Source organism: Megalops cyprinoides, chromosome 3 (genome assembly GCF_013368585.1).
Source record: "Megalops cyprinoides isolate fMegCyp1 chromosome 3, fMegCyp1.pri, whole genome shotgun sequence".
In the NCBI taxonomy this organism is placed as follows: Eukaryota; Metazoa; Chordata; class Actinopteri; order Elopiformes; family Megalopidae; genus Megalops; species Megalops cyprinoides.
This window is the reverse complement of record NC_050585.1, coordinates 49,662,314-49,685,569: the sequence shown is the minus strand read 5'-3', so window position 1 is coordinate 49,685,569 and position 23,256 is coordinate 49,662,314. Positions and strand designations below refer to the sequence as shown.

Sequence of the window (23,256 nt, the reverse complement as noted above, 5' to 3'; positions counted from 1 at the left end):
CAGATTGTTGCTCACTGACCTCCGCTGATCTTTGTTTTCTTTTCACGACAGCAGGTCAAGATCATGTTTCGTCTTAGAAGTGACAGCTACTATAATACTGCAAGGTTCACTGCACATCCAGTGTAGCTGGCAAGCATTAATGTAATTTGAATGTAAACACACAGAGGGAGAAAGAGAGAGAAAGAGAGAGGGAGGGAAAGAGAACGAGCCTCAGAATTTAAGTTCAGTTTGTTTGTGATTGTACCTGACGTACAAATTGTGGCAGTATCCCTTTGAAAATGAGCGCTTCATTAACCCTGCCAGGTTCAACATTGGTTTACTTGTACCAAACCTAGAAGCATGCCAAAATGTTATACTTAGGCATCAGTTGTTATTTGGGATGGTGTATTAATAATTGTAGCAGTAATAATGGATTGCATTTATATAGCACCTTAAAGGATCCCCAAGTGCCTCTTATTGGAGGAAACAGACTCCCCTCAACCACTTCCAATATGTGGGACGTACCTGATTGATTCACAGCAGCTGTCTTGGGCCAGAACACTCACCACACTGCATTTGAGGTGGAGAGGGAGGGAGTTATTTAGCCAATGAATCAAGGTGAATTTTAGATGCCAAAATAAAAGAGGTCTGATTGGGAATCTGGCCAGGACCCCATCATTGCAATATGTTTTATGGGATAGTTAATAACCATTGGGCATTAGCCTGCAGGGGAATTCTGCCCCCTGCTGGCACTCAAATGCCACTTAAAGTAGCAACCCGATTTTCAACTGAGATTTCCCATGCAAGTGTTACCCAGCCACCGCCCCACGTAGCTTAAGCCATTATACAATACGAAGTTACAGAGGACTGTACACTGGATGTCATGCACCAACGTTTTATTTATAAAAATGAACAGAATTAGAGCTAGGTTAGCACTTGTGCTAGTTTAGCCCTTAACTCAGTGTCTTACTGACCTCTTGTAATACTTTGCGATAACTACTCTTAGCATAGTGATGCACTTATCTGGAAGTCACTCTGGGTAAGAGCATGTGCTAAATGATGTAATGTAATGTTATACATATATATATATATATATATATATATATACATATATATATATATATATATATATATATGTATATATATATATATATATATATATATATATATATATATATATATATATATATATATTATATATATATACACACACACATATGACTACAGCATCAATTTCAGTCTATAGTCACTATGTTTCCAAGCATGTGTTTTGTTTTAGCGTTTAGTGCCCTTCTAGGTGTCTCGGTAATGTTCTGGGTTATTCTGTACATGCCCTAGGCCAGGATTCTCAGAAGAGTCAAATTTTAATTAACTTGGATGATACTAATGGTAAAGTGTAAAACGCTGCCGCAGCTGTGACTGAGAGGGACGGGGGTAATCAGCCATGCATGCAACACCAAAGCACCATTCTGAATACTGCTGTCTTCTACAGACAACAGTCACGAAGTATCAGCGTACCTCTTAAGTAAAGGGGTGAACTGTGCTTCACGAACAGTGTCCTTAAAATTAGCTCAAAGAAGGCGCCCAGAAAAAGGCAAAAACGCGTGATATCTTTCCGGTACAGAAGCGTTTCGTGCACCTCCCCAAACAGGTTCATCTTTTGCCATATTTGACTCATCTCCTTTTCTGCCGTTTCCCGTTTTCTCCCTCTGCATCACGCTAGCAGGTGATTGGATGACCACACTGATCATCGCCTGCCTCACGTGTGAGAAGGTAATTGCATGGTGCTGCAAAACACTGTGATGAAATGGGTGTGGCATGGGACAAAGATCCCCCCCCCCCCCCCCCCCCGCTACAGAAGTATATCAGATCTGTAGGTGTTCCAGATGCTGTTTGCCCCTTCAAAGAGTAAAGGACAACGTGTTCCTGTCTACAGTTATATCTGATACTCAAGAGGTAGTATTTTATAGTATGACAGAGAGGTTGGAACACCCTCACCCCACCCAAGTCAGCCATTATCCAATGGCAATGCTAAGTCACATTAGTTAATTGATGGGCAGCAGCTCAAAGTTTAGCTTGCCACATTTCCGGTTTTACATTGTGGTTGAGTGTGTCTTTGCAAGGTCTTAACGTGGATAGTGACATTTCTTTTCTGTTTGTAATTTTGATTAATAGTTAATTAATGAATAAATTGTTCAACCTGCCAATCCTACTCACAGCAAATGCATAGCTGGGATTCCAAAATGATTCCTTAGTCACCCGCGGCATTACTGTTCCCAGGGTGTATTTTAACTTCACAAAACAAAGAAAGTCTCACCGCTACATTACATTACATACATTACATTACATTCATTTAGCAGAGGCTCTTATCCAGAGCGCCTTCGAGGAGAGGAACAGAACAGAACAGAACACTATTGTATCCATTCGAGTTGAATGAGCAACAGCGTCAGACCAGGCTAACAACACTCCCAGATCAGTGAGTGTGAGCATAACACTATTCAAGCCCTACCACAAGTTAACCTGTGCAACCTGATTAGACAGCCTCAGACAGAGTCAGGTTTCTTTTGAGGGGGATGATGAAAATATTGCGGAAGAGTAACAAATGTGGAAACGTTAAGGACTGCGGGAACAAGAAGAGAGCTGATGTTGTCAACTGGGAAATGACAGCTGGAACCTCTGAAGCATACTGAGGAGAGAGACGTTAGAACGTCTTTCACTGATAGAAACAATCAAGGCAAAGAGAAGTCATGGCTGAATGTTCGTGACATTAATGGGCTATATCAAGAGCTGGATGAGCAAAGGTTTTGAAAAGTTTTTTCTGAAAATCTGAGATAAGAGACAGATCACCCACGACATATGACACAGCACATGAGGATGATGACATTTGAATTTTCAACATTTTGTCTGTCGTCTATCAAATGTTTCACTTTTACCTTTTTGTTTTTGTCAAAATAATGTGCTTTGCGATTAATTTTGACAGGAAGTTCGTTGTGCTCTGGTATTGCTAAAAACAGCATCTGAATGTGCAAAGGGAGGGTGCAACCAATTTTTTTTTAATCCATAACAGGAGCGCTGGTGCCTTACAATTATCTGTTAGAGCGGCTTTATACTGTGTTAGATGGCACTGAGGAGCTGAGGTTAGGGCACGTTAGGGCAAGTTTTGGGCACCAAGGTGAGGTCCGAACAGGTGTGTTTGTAGTCAGCATCAGAAGATGGTGAGGGATTCTGTAGTTCTGAAACATAGAGGTCAATGCAGCGCTGCCACAGAGAGGAGGAGCAAACATACCAAGGCCTACAAGCCAGCCACCTCGGGTCGCCTCTGTGTCCTGAAATACAAAGCCAGCAACTCTCAGACCCGCCTCTTCTCAGTACTTGCACCACGCTGGTGGAATGAGCTTCCTGCTGAGATTCGTAGAACAGACTCCCTGGGCGCCTTCAAGAGAAAGATGAAAACTCATCTCTTCAAGCTGTATCTCTAGTCTACCTTCCTCTCTATCTGTCCTATCTAACCTTATTTTCTATTTTAAAAAAAGCACTCTACACTACTTTAGCACTTAACCCAGTATCTTACCGACCTCTTGTAGTACTTCCCAATAACTACTCTTAGCATAGTGATGTACTTATTTGGAAGTTGCTCTGGGGTAAGAGCGTCTGCTAAATGACATAATGTAATGTAATGTAATGTAATATAATGTAATGTGATGTAATGCAATACGTCCCAAAGCGACTGAGAGAAGAGGTGTTGCAGGAGTGCATGGTCTGATGTTAAATTAAAGGTGCTATAGGAAGGGATGATTCATTTGACAGGCTAGTAGGCTAACACCAGGGTGTTGAATCTGATACAAGCAGCAGTCAGCAGAATTGCATTTTTTTACGTATCTGTCACATCCTATATCTATATCTAGTCAGGTTGCACAAGTTAACTTGTGGTAGGGCTCGAATGGTGTTATGCTCACACTCACTGGTCTGTGAGTGTTGTTAGCCTGGTCTGACACTGTTGCCCATTTAACTTGAATGGACAGACTTTCATTCTATTGTGCTGGAAGTCGCTCTGGATAAGAGCGTCTGCTAAATGCATGTAATGTAATGTAATGCATCCACAAAATACAATGGAAGATACTGTTTTCTGAACTTTTGAATAAATTTCTATGGTGGAAAAGGATGTCTTACATCAATACTGTGTACACCTTGCACCCAAAAATCTCTCAGAAAGGTTAATATCCACAAATCTCACAGTGTACATCACCATTGTATTTGTTTTTTCAAACACGGTGGAGGCTGATTATACTTGGCAGATGTCCTTCTCCTTGGTAACAGTTTTTCATTGTACGCTTTATAAAACCCATCTGTGCTGCCCGACTGTTTAATGGAGGATGTGAACCATTTACAGAAGTACAGAAGTTTACAGAAGCAGGTACAGGAAAATGCCTTGTACCTTGTTCCATTCAGGAATTAATCTTACAACCGAGTAATGCTTCAATCTAGTGCTTGAATCACTACATTATGTTTCCAATAGCCATGCTCACCTCATACACCTTTCTATTGACATTTTTTTTTTGCTGTTGTCTATCATCTAACTGTACTTGCTAAATCTTACAAGGCAGAGCTGCGCCCAACAGATAATAGTGTAGATCTGATCTACACCCAGTGGGAACAGTGCTTAAGTATTTCGCTACAGACAAGTTACTAAGGAGACTGTGCTCTCTGCATTCTGTCTTACTTCAGTAAGGGAGTTCCAGTCTGTATTGAAGCTGCTGAGGCATTAAGGAGTCCAGGGACGTCTCTGACTGAATGATCTGTTGTAGGGATAGAATTTCCAGCTCAATGTGAATCCAATTTGATGTAATGCTACCACAGAATTTTTTAAAACCCAGTAAAAATTCTTTGCAGCACTGATCTCGGCACAGTTGATCTCGGTTACAGCTAGCTTTACCTTGGGGTGGGGGGGCGCTGTCTGGTTTCTATCTGTGGATTTGGCTCCCTCTCATGTAGAATTATGGGACGTGTAGTTCACACATCTCACATTGTGTTACAGCAGAACCATTGTAAAGTGTATGTGTGTGTGTGAGAGAGAGAGAGAGAGAGAGAAAGAGTGGTGGCAAATATGGGAGGCAGAGAAAGTAACAAGAAAAGTTAAGAGAAAGAAAAGAAAAATGACTAACGCTATTGCTACGTTCACACGTGCATGTTGTGTCGGGACGACCGTAAAAACAGCATGATAGCGATATCGATTTTCCAGGTAAAATCGGAATGGGCTTCGTGACCGCACTGTGACGGAGGCCCAAGAAAACTCTAGTCCTCCTTTTTTCCCTCTACATTTCATTCGGCTGCGCAACGTTAGAATATGTCAAAGTTAAAATTGTACCATATCATCTCTAAGTATAGTCAGATTTTAAAAACCGCAACACTGCAAGTGAAAAACCTTGACTAAGCACAAGCATTGCTTTGATTGTGGTCCAATTATGGAATGAATCTTTGGGATTCAAAATAAATAGAAAGGCAGTGACAAGTCATAAATGTGAAAATCCCGCTCTTGAGTTGCGACCCACAAAACAATCTTGGAACTGCTAATTTCAGGACCACAAATTAAAGGTGCTCTGGGCGCAGTTCACCAAGAGAGGGACATGACATTTAATCTGTGTAAAGGCTATAGACATTGGCAGGCAACGAGTCAGTCATGTCACTTCTCAGAAAACGCGTTTATTCCAGAGTTTCGACAGACCTCGTGACTGCGAAATAATTAAAGTTCACCGAGAGTAGGAAACCGTCTTAGTCTTAGTGTTAGTTGATAATGAATTAGCCAATAATGCGTAATATTCTCGATGACTAATTTCATATCAGAGTTGGTGTGGGGCTATTGATAATAGGTTATGGTTCAAAATGTATGAACAATTCGCAACTTCACAATAAGTCACTTGAAGAATAAGGACAGTGTCTACGATAGGACAGAACAAAATTGGTCAACATCTTCGTGATTGTGATCCTGATTGCACCCTACGCAGAACTTTTGCGCTGAAGCATTCTCTGTACCTAAAAGTCTGTAGTTCAGATTCATAGCTAAACTATACCTTTGCCTACAAAAGACAGATAGTTAGAAGATCTCAAACGTGTAGAGTGTGTATGGTTGCGGCTAATTTGTTATGAGATGCATCTGAAAAAGGGCATTGTTGGCTCAGCCAATGACAAATGGGATGTTTAGGGATGCGACGATGCAGCGCTGAAACAGTTAATATTTAAGTAGCTCCTGAAAAGAGGCAGGTTACTGACTGATCTCCTGAGCTCCATTGCGCCGGCAGCGGTGTTACAGAGCTACCTCCTACTTTGCCGTCTTTCACTCGTTCTTTTCCGACTGAACTGGGGTGCACGTTATTCCAGCCGGTCTCTCTTGGCCTCACCACATCAGAAGATGAAGCCGTCGCTGAAAGGGCTTTGGCAGCTGAAGAACAGGGTGATACTCTTCTGCACCCCGTTTATTCTTTTACCTCTTCCTTTGATCATCGGGACCACGGTAGGCAACATGTGTACACATTTTGCATGCTAACAACACTGACAATTGCAGGTGCATCCTTTGTGCGTGCAAATGCATAAAATGGATTGCATAAACTATTTCATCCGCATTAATGACAATTAGAATATCAGAAGTATAAGGACACCATTAAATGTCGTCTTTTTCTGTAATGGTTTAGTACTTTGTTCGAAATTCCAAAGGTACTGTTGAGCAACTTAATACAAATATAGTTTAAAAAGAGAAAAAGTCGCTAAAAAATCATTGCGCTATGCGCCCCCTCCAGTACCTGTTTTGAATTTCGCTTACCACGTAAAATACTAGTTTACTGATTAGTTTAGAGACAACGGTATCAAAGCCAATATGTCATATTGTCGCTGGGGCCAAAATAATACAAAACATTTTGTGTATTCTACGTCATTCTCTTGATTCATTTTACTGTTTTAACCCACGTTGTTGCCCTAAACTTCAGATCAAAGTTAGAAGACGTTTAATTTTAGTTTTTAAATAGAGGGAAATTGGGTCTCCGCGGATCACTGTCGTCACTCTAGTGACACATTCCTGCATTTCTTATGGGCTTGCAGGCAGCGCACAATGCCTCCCGCCACACGCTTGTTGTTTTAACCCTTTGTTGTCGATATGACCAGCAGGTCTGTGCCCCACCGTGGGAAACTAAAGCCCGAAACCCCCCAGGCTCCTGATCAGTCACCCAGCCTGTAATGTGGAGGCTGCCGGTGCCCCTCTGACAAGGGAGACAATTCGTCCGATTTTATACCGGACAGTACGATCTGAAGCCCTTTTAACCTTGTACGAACTGATACGGGCGCAAGGCCACCGAACAGATACAACGTATTTGTGTATCACAATTATCAATGAGAGTAAACGGTCTGAAGTGGGAATAAGACATGCACCTAGAAATTCAATATGGATTTGGTTAAGTAATTTTAAAAGACCGCCTCGAGTTGCTTCCAAACTGAGCGTGATGACACATTTTAACGATAGGAGCCGACCAGGCTCAGACATGACTTCTGTCATGAGAGCATCAGTCCTATAGCTAGTGATGACAGCAATCTCTGTTAATGTCTTCGCACCGAGACGACGCTTTGAGCGTCAACCTTCCAGATGAGAGCCCGGAAGCAAAACCTCTACTCCTGCTTCAGCTCAGTTCTTTAGACTTTAAACCAACGTGGAGTGTTTCTGTTCTCAAACAGAAATATTGACGGTTTTGGTTGATCCAGTAGCCCCTCTGCTAGAGTGCTCTTATCTATCAGACATGAGAACTAATGTCTTTCAGTTCACCATGTTGACCATGGAGTACTTGCAAGGTAAAACTGGCTTAAGTGAAAAGGTCAGTCACACTCTGAATCTTTAAATATGAGGGGCTGAGCACAAGTTGGCAGTATTGTAGTGGCAGAACATGCACTGTAATCAAAACGTGGTATAATTCAGTTTTTTTTTATTACTCAGCAGATAATGTTTGGCAGAAGCATGGTTGATAAGACTGAATTGTGTTGCAAATATGCGCTCAGATCACACAACGTTCCCAGGTTTATAGTGTTTTGTTTTTGTATTATGTGTTGAGGATAATAAGTGAGGATAGTTGTATTTTTTTTACAAAGTAGTAACTGGATAACAGAATGAACTTTACTCCTTTTTAAATGTTAACAGCTGAGACTCATGCTTAGCATAAAACACAGACTGCAGCAGTCAAATAATTTGCATTTCCAATTCAACAGCAGAAAGATAAACTCTTAAAAGCAACATTGGCCAGTTATACTGTGATAAAGGCCATCTACAGGTAGTAAAAGAGTTCTTTGGTTTAGAAAAGATTCACATATACTGTATCTGGCATTGCTGTTGAAGTGTTTCGCATAAGTCCACTGCGAATCCTGAAATATTTGAACAGAGCTGATGGGCAGTGACAATTGTATCTACATGCTTATTGAAAGACTAATGTAAGAGCAATTCTTTTTTTAAGGGATGTGTCCCAGTTTGACACATAGGACAAACATTATCCCTGTTTCTTACAGTGATAGCAGCTTCAGCTCCCCTAGCTATGACATAAAATCTTAGTATCTTAGAATCTTAAAGATCTTAGTCCACAATTGGTAATATCTATGTACTAGATTCATGTGACCTTGGTTACTGTCACTTCATAAAGTAAGTCACGACTGCCACAACGGTAAAATTTACTTCAGCTAATGAAGATTCTGCTTGCTCTGTCTGTTTGTTTCACTGGAGCTAGGCTTAATTTTTCACTCTGAACATCAGAATTGCTGGAAAGAGCAAGCAGTAAAGTAAAGTCATGCAAAAAAAGAAAACTGAATCATCAAAGTTTCTACTGATCTCTCGGTTGCTACTGAAGTGGTCGCTGAGGCCAGGCTGTCTCGATGGAGGAGTTACTGAGAGCGCCGCTCCTTTTGAATGCCGGCGCGTTCTGAGCTGAGTTTTTCCCTGTTCCCTGCAGGAGGCCGGCTGTGCTTATGTGATTGCACTGATGGCGGTGTACTGGTGCACGGAGGTCCTGCCGCTCGCCGTCACCGCCCTGCTGCCGGTCCTGCTCTTCCCCATGTTCGGCATCATGCAGTCCAAAGAGGTACGCCGGCCGCTGCTCGCTGTGGCCCGCAGAGGGAGCATCCACCAAAACGTCCATTAGGCACATGTGATGGTTCACGGCCTTGGCTTTCAGTAGCTGTTTTATTTTTCAGCTAGACTTTTTTTTTTCAACTCAGTTCAGCTCTTTTTGATGAATTATTCTTTTTGTTTCTCTGCATTTATTTGCTAAGATATACTTTTCTCTTTGCTTGTCACATTATGTAACCTGTTTATACGGCTGCGTTTTTTTACGGGAGCAATTCAGGTGTAAGTACCCTGTTCAAGGCTGCCACAACAGCCCCCCCTGTAATTCAAACTTATAACCCCAAGTCCAGAGTCCCACACTCAGACTATTTGTACTTCTCCTTTTGTTATGTCATAACCCAAACCACAGCACAATCCAGAAAAGTGTACGCGCCATGGATGTCTTGTGTCCTGTAGGTGTGCATGCAGTACTTGAAGGACACCAACATGCTGTTTGTGGGCGGGCTGATCGTGGCGGTGGCCGTGGAGCACTGGAATCTGCACAAACGCATCGCCCTGCGGGTGCTGCTCATCGTAGGGGTGCGGCCGGCGCTGTGAGTAGCCAATTACGTGGCAAGCGAGAAGGCCTGGGACGGGGTACCACATAGCCACAGCGGGGAAGGACAGAACCATACAGGGAAGCTCTAGTGGAGGCAGACACAACTCAAATGTGCTCTGCTAAGTGGAAACCGCTATTGTAATTATCCACGCTGCTATACAGTGTTTATGAGATGAATGGTGCCACGTTAAAAAAAAAAAGTACATGTATGGTGTTGTACATGGGCTTGCTGGTCTGGCACTGTTACTCATACAGCTTGGGTTGGTACACTTCTGTTCTTTTTTGCTTGGTTTTGCTCTGGATAAGTGTGTCTTCTGAATGCATGTGACGTAATGCAGTGTAATGTAAACGACTCCGCTACAGACCGGGGTTTGTTAAATGAGACTGGGTTTAACTGGGTGAGAAGGAGAAGACGAAATGCATGCTCGTTGTTCCTACATGTACAGTGTAAGACCGCAGTCAGTCCCTGTTTCCGCCCGGTCAGGCCAGTGCCTCTGTTCTGCCCACAGCCTGATGCTGGGCTTCATGGGGGTGACGGCCTTCCTGTCCATGTGGATCAGCAACACGGCCACCACCGCCATGATGGTGCCCATCGTGCAGGCCGTGCTGGAGCAGCTGAACAGCACCCAGGCCGAGGTGCCCCAGATCCACAGCGGAGACAGCCAGCCGCCCGAGGGCGAGGACAAGCAGCCCGGCAAGCAGGCCGAGAGCCACGGTGAGCAGCAGAGAGGGCCCATGCCGGGCGTATCCGGGGGAAAACGGGTCATTTACAGGGCGATACAGAGTGGAAACAGTAGCGGAAATATGTCCAGCAATAGGGCAATAGGTTTGAAAAGAATCAAAGATTTCAAAAGGAGAGACATCCCCTATGGAAAAAGAAATTCCAAAAACAGAGCACTAAACTAGAGTAAATGCATAAAATGCATTTATTTTGATGGGTAGAGCACGCAAATCAATGCATTTTGGCAATAGCCTTCATTATGACCAGCAGTTAGGACAATAGGTTTACTATTATCCAGCAAGCTTGGGGAGTAACAAAAGGGCAAACCAGAAACAGTGAATCTGATTTCTCCCTCCATGCTCCTCCCTCCTGCCTCCTGCCTCCTCTTCTTCTCCCTCCTGCCCTCTCTCTCCTCCTTCTCTGTCCGCCCTCCTCTCTCCTCCCCTCCCGTTGCTCAGTGGTGCTGAACGGACTGACGGTGTCGACGGAGGCGGAGCGCCGGGAGGAGGCGGCGGAGCGGAGGAAGATGTGCAAAGGCCTGACGCTGTGCGTGTGCTACGCGGCCAGCATCGGGGGCACCGCCACCCTGACCGGCACCGGCCCCAACCTGGTGCTCACGGGCCAGATGAGCCAGTGAGTAACCCCCCCTGGCTTCGGTCATCTGCCCAAATCAAGGCCGTCTTTCGCTTCCCAGGGCATAAAGAAACATTATTCCTATTCCTTACAGTGATACCAGCATCACCTCCCCCTCCCCCCACCACCGGAGTCAAATGCCTTGTATGTGTAAAAGCATACTTGGCCAATAAAGTCTGATTCTGATTCCGATTCCGATTCCGATTCCGATTCCGATTCCGATTCCGATTCCGATTCTGATTCTGATTCGGATTCAGATTCCGATTCTGATTTTGATTCTGATCTGCCCAAATCAAGGCCATCTTTCACTTCCCAGGGTGTAAAGAAACAGTACTGCACATAGAGGTGAAAAAAAGGCAAATGGGTGGAATCGCTCCCAGCCTGGACTATGTGTTAAAGCTGCAGGAAGCGGCCAGTATTTCCATTCCCTGTTTAAATTCAGTGAAGCTTCAATTAAAATGTGACACTGACATAAGCTTGTTTGTACAATTTTCTTTTTCGGATGAATTAGCAAGATAGCTGTGTCTAATCTTTTTACCGTTCCTGCACGGTGCACTATCTGAGGCTGCACCTTGTACATCGCACCAAGCAGTGCCAATATTTGCTATAACTTATTTGCTATACCTGCTGTATCTTGGTGCTTTACACAAATCCAAAAGTGAATACCCGCAAGGTCAATAAAGCTGTCTAGCTTCTGTCTAGCCATTTTACTAACAGTATCTTTCGAATTTGATAAAGTTCAAACTTGAATCAAGCAGTTGACAATAGTGATAGTTCTGAAAATCTGAGTAAGGGGTAATATAGAGGCTCTGAGTGGATCATGGCCCCAGACACTAAGACTCAGCTTATCTACGGCCTGTGCTTAAGTTCACAATCAACAACAGGACTTGAAAGTTACAAGAAAGCAGATGGGAGAGTATTTGATCTGGCAAAATACCTAGCAGCTCTCTCCAATTTCTGGATTCAGTGGGTAAATCTGCAGGGTATAGCCAGTTAATATTAATATTAATAATAATATTCATATTAATATTTATCCTCACTTTCATTGAAGTCCCAGATCAACCGAGCATTGCATGAGATACATAGAGACCGCATGCTCTTTTTCATCTTTTGCGAAGAGCCTACTTTGAATGTCTAGCTTGAGTGCTTATCTGGCGTGAATACAAATGATCTCACTTGGAAAAATGACCTTGAAATAAATTTTGCAAACGTCAGATCAGTTTGTCTTTAAATGTAATGGCAATAATGTAATGTCATGTAATCTGTCATAGGCTTTTCCCTGAAAATGGCGATGTCATCAACTTTGCCTCGTGGTTCGGCTTCGCCTTCCCCAACATGATCCTCATGCTCACCCTGGCCTGGCTCTGGCTGCAGTTCGTCTTCATGGGATTCAAGTGAGCGCGCTCAGTTAACAGCTCTGACATGAACCAATGGGAAAGAAAGGGTGACTCCAGCTATTAGGAAATATGTCTTTTTGGCATCTATTGTTGAAAATACCTTCCAAAAATAGACAGAGATGGATAGATAGATAGATAGATAGATAGGTAGATAGATTAGACAGAGAGCTGGATAGAGAGATAGATAGACAGATAGATAGACTGATAGATACATAGATATTTTATGTACATGTCACAGAAAATATAAATTTTACTTAAGGTTTCTCCTCTTAGAGAAATATTTTATTATTTTATTATATATCTATTGCAGTTTTTGTCTGTGAAACAATGTGTCCTCTTCCTGTCAGCTACAACCCCTTTAGCGGTCATTTATAGTGTGACGTTAGCAGAGCTGCAGTGTACCTAGCAAATAGACAGTTATCAAGGTTGGAAAAATCTATATTTTAGAGTGCAGTTTCCTTCCCTCTTTTTTCAAGACTGACCCTTGCCACGTTTACCTTGTACAAACCAGCAATTCTGCTTTTCCAGCTGTGAAACGCAGTGTAACGCCACGCTGTTGAAGGCGACCAGCTTTTCTGTATTTAAGCCTTTCTGCAATGAAGATTTTCTGCATTTCTAACTTGTTTTGATTTTCTTGTTTTTTTTTATTGTAATTATGGTGAGACATTTCACAAAGCTATGAGTAAAATATAAAAAAAACACACAATAAGGGATAAGCACTAACTGAATAATGTAAAATAACAAAAGGAAAGAAGAAAAAAAGTATGGATAATACTTAAAAAAAATAATAATAATTGACAGATCTTACTAGTGTCCTCGTGTGTTTGCTGAGCAGATTGCAGGGCCTTCTGTTCCCGTGTCACTGCAGCGGGCGTACCCTAAAGACCCTCTCTCTTCAGCTTCAGGAAGACGTGGGGCTGCGGGGTGGTGAAGACGGAGAAGGAGATCGCCGCGTATAACGTGATCCGGGAGGAGCACCGGCGTCTGGGCCCCATGTCGTTCGGGGAAATGAGTGTGCTGGCCCTCTTCACCCTGCTGGTGCTGCTGTGGTTCACCCGGGACCCGGGCTTTATGGCCGGCTGGGCCACGCACGTCTTCAACGCCGACGCAGAGTATGCGCACGTAACTGCACATGCATACACACACACACACACATACAGGACAATTAGACAACCACACACTCACATGCTAATCAGATACCCACAAACATGCACACACAGGACAAACAGACAAATACACAAAGGTACAGGTCAATCAGATACACACACACAAACACACACACACAAAGGGCAATCAGACAACCACACACGCACAGGTCAGTCAGATACACACACACATACATACACACAGCTATACTGTACAGGATGATCAGACAAGCATACAAACACTTACACAGGCCACTCAGCTACGCACATACACAGGCAAACACACACACGTACAAAACAAACACACATATCTCAACTCATGTCTCAGCCTCATTTCAACCCCTCAAAACAGACGTTCACAAGCCCACCTCTTTTAGCCGGACCATACACACAACCGGTGGAACAAAGAACTGTGGGCAAAGGCAAACATGCGTACAACTGGGGAGTCTCACGCTCAGATGCAAACAGACTCACAAACAAACACCAAACATCCATTCCAGTACTCACAAATGAATGGAAACCCCCCCCCCCCGCCATGGAAATCACAAACACATCGATCACACAGCAAAGGGCAGACAACGTTCCTTGTCTTATCAGTCTCTCTCTGCCAATGGCCACCGGTGTCCTTATCTTCAGGTCGAATGTCCAGAATTTTGTGAATGGGACAGCGCTTCGGGAAGTTGTGGAAAAACAACGTCGGTACACTGTGTGCGTATAGAAGTGGCGCGGGAGTATTCCTACGGCGTGGTGAGCGCCTCACAAGAGAGATCAGAGAGGGAGAGAGAGAGAGGTGGCAGGAACAGAAATCAATCAGCAGAAGCCTCTTGATTGATCAGAGCAGCACAGAGGTGCGGGCCTGGCCTTGACCTTTAGCCCTCTCTCCTGCAGGTACGTCACCGATGCCACGGTGGCAGTGTTTGTGGCCGTGCTCCTCTTTGTCCTGCCTTCTAAGCCCCCACTGCTCTGCTACAGGAGGTCTCAGAGCTTGGATATGGGTGAGCGTCGCCCCCACACGACCCCACGCGGCCCCACACGACTCCATGCGCGCATGCACGCACTTTGACACAGAAGCAGAGAGGGCAGACGGTAGGGCTGAGAGGTGCAGACAGTCACATTGAGAATGAACTGCAAATGGCGTCACATGTGACGGTGAAAGTTCGGAGTTGATTTGGATTCACACATTTACATGTACAATCATTCGTTTTTCTCCAAAGCGACTTAGAAGTGAGACAGAGTACAACACATAGAATACAAGGGGATTGACCGAGCATGCTAAACACCTGGAGAACTTCCACTTTTAGAGACAGAACAATGTTTAATCAATCAGTATGTGCCAGAAAATGTAACATTTTAAAATGAATAAACCATATGCTGTAAGCGAATGAGAGTAAGGCTGGTGTTCCGCGCAGTGTTGAGTGGTTGATGTGATGGTCATGCTCTTCCACAGAGCCTCAGCCCTCCAGACAGCCCTCCTCTGCCCTGCTCACCTGGAGGGTGGTCCAAAAGAAGCTGCCCTGGAACATCGTGCTGCTGCTCGGGGGAGGCTTTGCACTGGCCAAGGGGAGCGAGGTGACTGGCAGGGGGCGGGCCTGGTCTGTGTGTGTGTGTAGCAGCACTTAGGGTGGTGTGTGTGTGTTTAACTGTGGTGATGGTGTTAGTGTTGTTGTGTGTATCTGTCTGTGTGTGTGTGTGTGTGTGTGTGTGTAACTGTACTGATGGTTGTGGTGGCGTGTATTTAGGTGTTGTGACGATACTGGTGCATCTGTGTGTGTGAATGTGAAACTGTGGTGGTAATGATGCTGTTTGTGAGAGAGAGAGAGAGTGTGTGTGTGTGAGTGTGTGTGTGTGTGTGTGTGTGTGTGTGTGTGTGTGTGCGTGTGTGTGTGTGCGTGTGTGCGTGTGCGTGCGTGACTGTGAGTGTGTGCGTGTGCGTGTGCGTGTGCGTGCGTGACTGTGAGTGTGTGCGTGTGCGTGTGCGTGTGCGTGCGTGACTGTGAGTGTGAGTGTGAGTGTGTGCGTGTGAAGCTGTGGCAGCGGTGGTGGGGATGTTGTATGTGAGGGTGGGAGTGTGTGTTCGGCTGTGTATACCCTTGTGACCCCGTATCCATGTCCTCTTCAGGAATCAGGTCTGTCCAGGTGGCTGGGGAATCAGATGACTCCTCTCCACACCATCCCACCCTGGGCCATTGCCATCATCCTCTGTCTCATGATTGCCACCTTCACTGAGTGCACCAGCAATGTGGCCACCGCCACCCTCTTCCTGCCCATCCTAGCCTCCATGGTGAGGGTGGACAATGCCTGCTATTATCGCTCTGACGGCCGCTTCATTTCACTTCGGAGATTGCTTGCAGAGTTAATTTTGCGGACGGAAAAAAAAAACACAACTAAAACTTCATCTGATCATTTACGTGAAATGGAGTAGGTCTGAGTCATGTTCCTGGAAAGGCCTGGTCATTACAAGTTAACGTGGGTGCCGTGCATGATAGAGGGCTTTATTTCGAGTCCAGGGTGATCCTTCTAGTCAGAAGTGCTTTTTTACATTTGGGTGATCTTGGCATCGTGGCACAGTGCACGGCATTGTTGCCACACAGCTCCAGGGCCCGGAGACTGAACTTGGCTCTTTGTGAGTGGAGATTGTGCGGTCTCCCTGGGCGTTTTGGTTTCCTTCCCGCAGTTCAAAGGCATGCTACCTTGATTAATTCGCCTCTCTGAATTGTCCGCGTGGGCGTGTGCCCTGTGATTGACAGCCGTCCTGCCCGGGGATGGCCCCCTGCGTTGTTCGGGTTACTGTGGTTCTGGATCAGATTCCGCTGTTCTTGAAACCGGATAGGGTTCCGTGTTGACATAAATTTCCATTTTCACTTGTGCAGTTGCCTTCTGCAGCTGTGTAAGAACTGGCATTGGTGTTAAGGCCATGAAAAGCCAGAGTAGGTGCTGAAAAAAGACCTTTCTGAGTTCTACAGCGATTGGAACGTCTCAGCGTGTTTATTGTTGCATTTTTGAAGAGTCAGAGAGGTTTCGTAATACTAATCTTTGCAGTGAAAGATGAGACTTTTAAGCAGCAGGGAATCAGTGTTCTATGGCTAGGTGCCAGCGCCAAAAAGTAATGGTGAGAAATCTTAAGACACTAAACAAAGTCATATAAGGATCATATAGTTTTTCAAAATGTTATTTTTCTATACATACAAAAGCTAACTTTTGTATTCATTTCATTCATGCCATTTTAAGGAAAACTGCAGAATGTTTTTCACATGGGTAAGTAAGTAATTTTACAGTGTGTCACCACAATATGTGTCTGACATTACAAACATAAAAGAGAATAGATTTAATATAAATATTACATGACTGAATTTCCATTATTCTGTATGTCACTTATCAGTAAATAGTTTTTTTTGCTGTGGAAGTACCCTGGTATAGGAATGGTTACAGCATCCTCAGAGACTGGATACGTTGTCCATGTGAATCAGCATGGTAGAACTGAGTGCTGTCTGATTAGGGAGGAATATGATGTGCATAACTGGATGGGGTGTAACACAAGCGTGTGGGCTACAAACAGCTTACAAAAAGCAGTGCTGTGACGATGAGCTCCCGGTGCACAGCGCAACATGGCCTCACGCTGAGATTCACGCAGCTCGTATGTCAGATCGCTAATTAGGCCCGGAGAAAAGGGGTCTGAATGTGCGCGGCTCATATGAAGCGCGGATAACAGCACGCGGGAGGCAGCGAGGGTGAAATCAAAGCAGCGTGCGAATGTGCGGCGCGGGGGCCCGCTGCAGAGATGGCCCGCTTTGTCCGAGCACTTTGGGTTTTTCCCCCAGCGGGAGGTGAGCGTAGAGACGAAACCCAGTGCAAACCGGCCTGGATTCACTCTCTTGGCTGCCCCTCGTTTCGGTCAGGCATTTTGGGTAGCACTGCTCCCCACGCCATTCATCCCGTCCGCTGACCAGTCCCCCTCCCTCCCCCCGGACATTCTGATGCATTTACTTGCCTCCTATCCACCCCCCCCCACCCCCACCCCCCCACCCCCCCTCCTGGCCCCCCATCTCTTGTCCCCAGGACTGAAGTACTGTTGCTGGCTGAAATCCCCAGAAAGCCCTGCTTCTGCCGGGCTGTGCTTGGAATGCTTCGAACAGTGGCATTCTGAGGAGGATTTATTTCAGGGCAAAGCCGGAGTGAGAGGCGGGGGGGGACGACAAAAATCCCCCAGTGAGACACCATTGTCGGAGGAGAGGGGAGAGGAAAGGGGGGGCAGAAAGAGAAAGAGAGAGACGGGGAGCGAAAAGCTCAGTGATCCAAATATAAATGGGTTCGGTGGGGCAGGAAGCGAGAGAAATATTGGCATCAGCCCGGCAGGGTTGTGAGGTTCACTCGGCTGTTTCTCTGCGGACTGCAGCTCTCTTAAAACCTTTCACTTTCCTTCATCCCGCAGCCAGCTCCCTGAACAAGCTCAGGCAAACTCTGCCCTCTCTAAGAGGAAGTTACACAGTGTCATCCATGCGTTGCGTGTGAAATCCAAACCTGATAGTCTTAGTCTAAAATACTTTTTTTCCCCACATAAAAATGGTGATTACTGTGAGCATTTTTTTTTTTAAGTCTGCAGTTCCCGATGAATCTGCATTTTAATCCATAGCTGCTGGCAGCTCCATCATTCTGCTTAGCTCTGTGTGTGTGGATCAGCTCTGTTCTAGGAGCTGATATCTGAGCTAGACAGGCCTACGGTTCCCCGTTGCAAGTACAGCTGAATTACACCCTTTAAAGTGTTTTGAGTCTAAATTACATGGACAGCTGACATCAGAGGTATGAGTCAGTGATTACAGGGACATTAAGTGGTGAACACTATTCTTATTTGCAATGTCTACATGTCTGATTATTTCTTCAGGGCTCATCAAATTGTTGAATATTCCGGATGTGGGGGAGTCAAACCACAGACATTTGTGCTGTACTTGCCTACAGATGTGTCTGCATATGGATTTACCGATCTACCAGTAGCTTGCCCATATTTTATGGTCCTGCAGTAGTAATGAACATTGTTTATATGTTATAGTCCCAGTCTAGAGGGCTTAACCCTGTTTGTGTGCTGCAGTCCCAGTTAGTATTAGTGAACTGTGTCTACATTAGTGAACCCTGTCTGTGTGTTACAGTGCCAGTTTATATTAGTGAATCCTGTCTGTGTGTTACAGTGCCATTCTACATTAGTGAGCCCTGTCTGTGTGTTACAGTGACATTCTACATTAGTGAGCCCTGTTTGTGTGTTACAGTGACATTCTACATTAGTGAACCCTGTGTGTTACAGTGCCATTTTACATTAGTGAACTCTGTGTGTTACAGTGCCATTCTACATTAGTGAGCCCTGTCTGTGTGTTACAGTGCCATTCTACATTAGTGAACTCTGTGTGTTACAGTGCCATTCTACATTAGTGAGCCCTGTTTGTGTGTTACAGTGCCATTCTACATTAGTGAGCCCTGTTTGTGTGTTACAGTGCCATTCTACATTAGTGAACTCTGTGTGTTACAGTGCCATTCTACATTAGTGAACCCTGTTTGTGTGTTACAGTGCCATTCTACATTAGTGAACCCTGTTTGTGTGTTACAGTGCCAGTCTATAGAAGTGAATCCGTTGTATGTCATGGTCCCCTGCACGCTAAGTGCCTCCTTTGCCTTCATGCTGCCTGTGGCTACGCCCCCAAACGCCATTGTCTTCTCCTACGGCTATCTTAAAGTGTCCGACATGGTAAGTACCTGTCTCTGGTCCTGTTTATGCCATATAAAATCATGGATAGAGTCAGTCTCTGGCAGTTGCGCAGCCATGTATTACCATGGTAAATACCAGTCTGATCATTCTACAGCCACAGCAGCCCAAAGACCATGCCATTCACAAATAGAAACATTAAGTGATTGTGTTGCCATGTGACAGAAAACATGTATTTTAACTGGGCTTATTCATGCATTTTACAGTTAAACTAAAGTTAAACAAATAAAAAATGGATTGAATGGCAATACAGTACACCACAGTGTATTTAACTTTTAGCTTATTTAAATATAGTTTATGTTACTGAAAAATGCATGAATAACCATAATGTTGTTGTCAGTTATCCTTCATAGGATATTGACCAATGTAAAGTATTTCACAGAATTTTTTGTTGTTGTAATTTATCAATTTGTAGAGGATCAAATTATATTTAAAAAACTTGAACACAATACTACTATATATTAATTTAAAAGAGCAGTGGTCAAAAGTGGTCAGGCAGAATGTACTGTAGTTCTCTGATCTGTTCAATCTCAGTGGAAAGTACAGTATATTGTACAATAGAATTTTGCAATGCTGGAAATTACACTGGAACGGTAAGACTAAAGGGAAAAAAAACATTATAGGTATCATACTGTCTACTGTAATTGCTGAATATGAAGATAAGCCCATGAAGCCCATGAAAAGGATAGAGGCATTATTACGGATATGGTTTTTGTTACTTAAGATGCAGTGAACAAAGCTAACAAGTAGCTAACGAGATACCCTTCCCTTTTTTTATATCTGGTTAATCCACTTAATTGTTTTAAAGACAGCTGAAAAAAGACAGCTACTGTATTTACGCAGATGTGCATTCGACACTCTTAAATTCTCTCAGGGAGGAGAGAATTTAGCCAGATAAAGCTCTCTGAGTCAGATGCAGACAATGTGTTTCTCTTGAGCTTGTCACACTGTGTTTTTCCAAATCAACTCTCGAGACTCAACATAAGGACCACTGATGGAAGCACACCCAATAGTGCAGCCAGCAGACCAGTAGTAGCCCATGCAAGTTAGAATCAAATCCAACAGCATATCGCAAGCCGGTGGTACTTTTGACAGCTGATCCAGCATGCCTTGAAGAGCCTCAGCACACCGACAGCTTTGAGTTCAGTGGTTGCGCATACATTTTCAGGCAGTTGTGTCTGTCATTAACCAGTGTTAGTTTAGCTGATGCCTTTCCCTTTCCCTTTACAATCCCTTTACAACACTGTCTCACCTGTTTTGATCGTCTCTATGGGATGTTGTGACAGCTATAGCGACAAAAAACATATGTACCTAAAGGGCCAAAAAGCAGTTATTGGATACTCAGAAGGACAATAAATGGGTGATCATAAAAGAGTTTGTTTAACAATGAATCCAGTGACATCCTGACCTTAGAGGGTTGTGTTATTTGGCTAGGTGATGTTTATTGGGTTCATCTGTATATGCACGCTTAGTAAATATTCCGTCAAGGAAAAACAAGGAATCCTAATTAGCGATGATTTCAAGCCTCAACAAGAGAAAAGATTCATAACTGCTCTGGGATAGGGATCGCACCATGGCCACAGTTATCATAACACAAATCATTTCACTGGAGAGGTGAATTGTCTTATCCCTTCCCTCTAATGAAAGGACTTTTAGGAGAGGGAAGTCACTGGTTCTGAGGCTCTGTGTGGCTCACCCCTCCATGCTGTCATTTGGCTCTTCTCTTAGGCCAAGACCGGTGTCGTCATGAACGTCATAGGCATCGTCTGCATCACCCTGGCTATCAACACGTGGGGAAGGGCCATGTTCAACCTGGACTCCTTCCCCGCCTGGGCTAACGCCACGGGGGTGTGAGGGGGCCGTGTCAGGCCCTCTTGGGAGAGACGTGGAGCACCCCGCTTCCCTGCCCCCCCTTCCCTGACTGCTCTAGGACGGACAAAGTAGACAGGAGGGTGCTGATGGGTGGGGCTGCTTGCTGCAGTCTGATGTGTCACTGTGTCATTGCATGGGGGGGGTGGGGAGGTGGGGTATGATTCAGTGGAATTCTGCGATAAAATGCAAACAGCAAAGAAAGCAGATTTTATATTATTTTTTTGGGGGGGGGGGGGGGGGGCTGTTGGGGACAGTTCATGACAAGTCACAATTACATTCCACAGGCAATAATTATCATGATCCCAGAGAGTGTGTTTGGAGGTGTATGCAAAGCATGGAGCTCCAAAAATAAGCAAAGTAAACCAGTCAAGTGTGCCTTTTGTGGGCTAATTTTCTAAGATTTTTCCAAAATCAGTTTCACTGTCTGAAAAGTACTTTCTCTGGGAGCTAAATTTAAGTTCAGCTTGGTGCTTTCACATTAACGCAATTGTGACATATGAGAATAAGACCAAACAATAACTAAAAAGTGAGCATGTCAAAAGCTAATTTTCCCAAAGTGTCCTTAAAACACATTTTCTGTTTCAATCATTATTTTGAATCCTTCACCATCCACATATGAGGCAGACCCCAGAGGGGTTTTCCTGTAAGAATTCATTAGAGTCACTTTTTTGGCTTCCCACAGTAAAACTCAACTTGGTGTGTATGCACAGGGTTGTATAAAATCCTGTGTGTTTCATTTTTGGCTCTTAGTTAATAATTTATGAGTTCTGTACCAGGAGGTGGCAAAGGGGTTTAATATAATATCAAATTAACAGGAAAATGTTTTGATGTGAGTCATTTTTATAGATTTTTATAATAATATATTTTGTATATTAAACAGTAAACACATAACAACATATCACTGTAATTTATGTGATGTATCTGACACATACTTTGACAAATCAAAAATGCTTTCTATGTATTTAAAGTATCATATTGTAAAGGGTATCTAGACCTGAACTTTGATATGTATTTTTCTGTAGTTGTAACTAAAAATTAATTTTTGGAAAAAAAGTAGTTGAATGTGCCAAGCACAGTCCAAATGCTTGGTACATCCAATCACTGTGTTGTATTTTCGGAGAGAATACTCTAAGTGCCTTTTTGTATTGCTATGCAGTGTACAGTCTGCTGTACATTAGGGTAGTCACACAGTCTAGTCATCCATAACTTCTCATCTTATAATATTTTATTAAAAAATGCAACAAAATGCAGCTAACATAAGCAATTCATATGGGTAAAACATGTCTCAACATCTCTGTTGCTTTGTTTTTTAAAGATTTATTCTTATTGGTTTGTATTGTATTTTTCTATAGTTTTGTTTATCTTCCAACTATTTTTGTTTTTTTTTTTTTTTTGATTGCGTGTTGTATTTTCTTCAGTTTTGTTTTGGGTTCTGTTTAATTTCCCTTGGCTATTTAGAGCCATGTAATGCAAAGTTACTTGAAATTAATGTTTGTTTATGGTATGCTATGTGAAGTGCTATTTATGAAAGTCTCATCATACACTGATAATATGTCATACAGAGCACTCCCCCTAATAATTTTGATACTTTTGTCCTGATTTGATTCATAGATACAGTTGATTTTGTAAGTACTGTAATGCATTTCTGTATGGGCTTGCCCAAGAGAGTTTAATCAGTACAGAGAATTTATCCTTTAATCTGACATTTACAGGCAGAATGCGCTGTAGTTCTCTGATCTGTTCAATCTCAGTGGAAAGTATATTGTACAATAGAATTTTGCAGTGCTGGAAATTACACTGGAACGGTCAGACTAAAGGAAAAAAACATTATTGATATCATACTGTCTACTGTAATTGCTGAATATGAAGATAAATTTGTACTGTATGATCCAGTTAAATACTACTTTCCAAAATGTATGTATAGTTCATGGCAGGTAAATTTCAGACTGAGGACAGGAATAGATAAGTAACTAAACACCTAATTGTTTATAAATATATTTAATGCTGCGATGTCTCAGATACTGAACTGAAATAATTAATTTGAATAACTGCACTACTGAGCAGATATCTGACCTGG

The 23,256-nt window shown here is 43.6% G+C and overlaps 1 protein-coding gene across 1 annotated transcript; it reads left to right on the top strand.

Moving 5' to 3' along the window:
• The first annotated feature begins 6,278 nt into the window (after positions 1 to 6,278).
• Positions 6,279 to 21,266, top strand: LOC118774347 (solute carrier family 13 member 5-like). Its single transcript, XM_036523666.1, has 12 exons — positions 6,279 to 6,487; positions 8,952 to 9,080; positions 9,521 to 9,657; positions 10,172 to 10,377; positions 10,842 to 11,016; positions 12,288 to 12,410; positions 13,313 to 13,525; positions 14,447 to 14,553; positions 15,006 to 15,127; positions 15,678 to 15,839; positions 19,152 to 19,289; positions 21,036 to 21,266. Exons 1-12 carry the CDS (start codon positions 6,386 to 6,388, stop codon positions 21,159 to 21,161), a joined length of 1,740 nt encoding a protein of 579 aa, XP_036379559.1. The 5' UTR covers positions 6,279 to 6,385; the 3' UTR covers positions 21,162 to 21,266.
• The last annotated feature ends 1,990 nt before the right edge of the window (positions 21,267 to 23,256 follow it).

Coding starts and splice junctions, on each gene's coding strand:
- LOC118774347 (XM_036523666.1), top strand. CDS start 6,386: ATGAAGCCGTCGCTGAAAGGGCTTTGGCAGCTGAAGAACAGGGTGATA. Junction 9,658..10,171: donor GTAGGGGTGCGGCCGGCGCT/GTGAGTAGCCAA, acceptor TTCTGCCCACAG/CCTGATGCTGGGCTTCATGG. Junction 12,411..13,312: donor TTCGTCTTCATGGGATTCAA/GTGAGCGCGCTC, acceptor CTCTCTCTTCAG/CTTCAGGAAGACGTGGGGCT.